Source organism: Puntigrus tetrazona, chromosome 10 (assembly GCF_018831695.1).
Source record: "Puntigrus tetrazona isolate hp1 chromosome 10, ASM1883169v1, whole genome shotgun sequence".
In the NCBI taxonomy this organism is placed as follows: domain Eukaryota; kingdom Metazoa; phylum Chordata; class Actinopteri; order Cypriniformes; family Cyprinidae; genus Puntigrus; species Puntigrus tetrazona.
The window spans coordinates 9,924,990-9,927,302 of NC_056708.1; the positions used below are offsets into that span (position 1 = coordinate 9,924,990).

Sequence of the window (2,313 nt, forward strand, 5' to 3'; positions counted from 1 at the left end):
GTGGTTTCAATAAGCCTGTGACAAAAACGTAATGGACTCCTGCAAAACTGTCAGCGTCTGGTGAATTTGGGTTTGGAGTCACACAGAGAAGTCTGTTTTCTTCAACACCCACATGTCCCTCTAGAGAAGCTGCTGGCAGTGTGCCCTATGGTGCCAGCAAGCAGGGTTGGCTTTATGAGGATGACTCATGAGACTCAAGTTAGCTTCCAGCCCTCCTTAAATCCAGTAGCCGCCAGCGCTATAGAAGCTGCACTCTGAGACCAGCCAGAAAACAGACCTCTGGGCCAAACGGATTATGGCAAATGTGTATTTAAATGTGATTAAATCAATTGTTCCAACACCGGTCCACCCCCGATTCCTAATTGGGCTTAAGTGGGCTTTTTGTATGTGAAAAATTATGTGAGTATTACATGCAGGCTTATTTCTATCTGTGTTGCTACACTGATGCTGGGTTTTCTATTTGAAGCTGTGGCACATCGGTTCAGGCGTTGCATTGGAGATATGAGACATGAAAAAATACAAATAAATAAATAAATAACGTCCTTACTAAGTCCTCTGAACGTCTGCCAATAAATAATAGTCTAAAAAGAGTGAAACGCAGCACTGGGTCTCCCAGATACTGTGAATTAACTCAACATATGCGGAAATGGGTAAGAAAAATGACTCACTACTGGTTTGAACAAAATTTATTCTTTTTTTTTTTTTTTTTTTTTTTTTAAGTTACTGCTTTGTTTCTGTTCTAGTACCTCTGATGTTAAAAGTTTCTCAAGAACAATGATAAAAAGTACAATGATAATTATTTTTGTAGACCTAATTTCATTTCATTTAAATAATGAGCAGAAAATCAACAACTAAATGGCATTGACTACATTTTCTACATTTTTATCTCTAAGATTTAACTCAAAATCTGACCGTTCACACTTTAAAAGTTTCAAATGACAAAAGGTACTGATTTTCTGTCCATTTATGAAATTTAGACCAGCTGTTAAAGGCAGTAATATTAGCCTAATGTTAGAAAAGTTTCGATAATATGTCTTTAGATAGCAAACAACTTATTTAATAGTTTTTACAGCAATAAAATAAGTAGGCTATTTATACATTTTACGTGGTAAAATCATTTTAGGGCCGCCGTGTATATAAAAATGAATCACTGTTTCCTTTCATTTTACATGCTCTTAAAAGCCGAGTTGCATTAATAACACGCTTTACGGTAATACCCACTTCAAGTCGGCTTGAAACTTGCCTGACTAAAATGCAAAAGCCACGACATTTTCTGTTTTGTCTGCTCACCATATATTTTTTTTATTCTATAAAATACATACACATGATCCAATCGATTAGGTCTAACTTTAGCAGCGTAAAAAATGGCAAAATAACGGAACGGCCGGAAAAGAGAGGTCCATTGAACAGATGACGTGTTACAGCGGGTCCTTGCTTCTTCCGGGTCCGTGTAAACAGTGTGCGGTCCTGCCATACAAATCAGAAAAATGTAAGTGAACCATTTATCATAAAACAATACTTTATCTTAGTGCTATAAAGTATCATGTCTATAAACAAACTCCGTGAATATGTGTGTCTTTCTGCATTAGGTCGAAAGTAACGTTTAAAATCACGCTGACGTCGGACCCTCGGTTACCATATAAAGTGTGAGTGACACATCACACAACACATGACATGCACTAAACATTAATATTCATGTTTTAAGGGATTCATTAGCCATGATCCGAATTATTCATTCTGATAGGAGCGCGTTTTATTACGTTCCCCGGCCCTTTAGTTTGAATAGCAAAGGGTTTTTTCTCTTCGCTATTTATACATATTATTATTATTATTATTATTATTTTATTTCTTTAAGTGGGTAATTGATCAATTTTCGGCCTGACTGCACAATTAAACTGCCACTCTACTTTTAATATTTAGTTTTAGCACAGCTGTCAACAGAGAAGTGTAAGACGGTACTTTAAGCCTAGATAAAATAGGTTCAACATTTTATCTTCTAGATATCATAATATTTCTCATGTTGATTAATCGTAGTACATAAAGAGATCTGTTTTGTACTATTTATTTTAATGTTAGGGTTAAATCATTTTGAGGAAACAGCCTTTTAAAGAGACCTACAGATCATCTGTCGCAAGACAAACTATTAAAACTGTATTTTGCATTTTCTTTCCTCTATTCTGAAACAAGCATGACATGCTCAAAATTGAGCAGTTCATTAAAACTCTCGTCTGCTATATTGATTGCAATCACTGTAGTAGTGCTGTGGTCAGTGGTAATCTACGGCTGTCACACTGTGTCTGAGAGTGCTCTGTC

General features: G+C 36.0%; 1 protein-coding gene across 1 annotated transcript in view; it reads left to right on the forward strand.

The window, feature by feature from the left end:
- The first annotated feature begins 1,331 nt into the window (after positions 1–1,331).
- Positions 1,332–2,313, forward strand: part of ufm1 (ubiquitin-fold modifier 1) — a 6,852-nt gene continuing 5,870 nt past the window's right edge. Inside the window, exons 1-2 of the mRNA XM_043250767.1 lie at positions 1,332–1,489; positions 1,590–1,646. Of these exons, the coding sequence (XP_043106702.1) occupies positions 1,488–1,489; positions 1,590–1,646 (59 nt within the window). The 5' untranslated portion in view covers positions 1,332–1,487. The remainder of the gene's footprint in view (positions 1,490–1,589; positions 1,647–2,313) is intronic.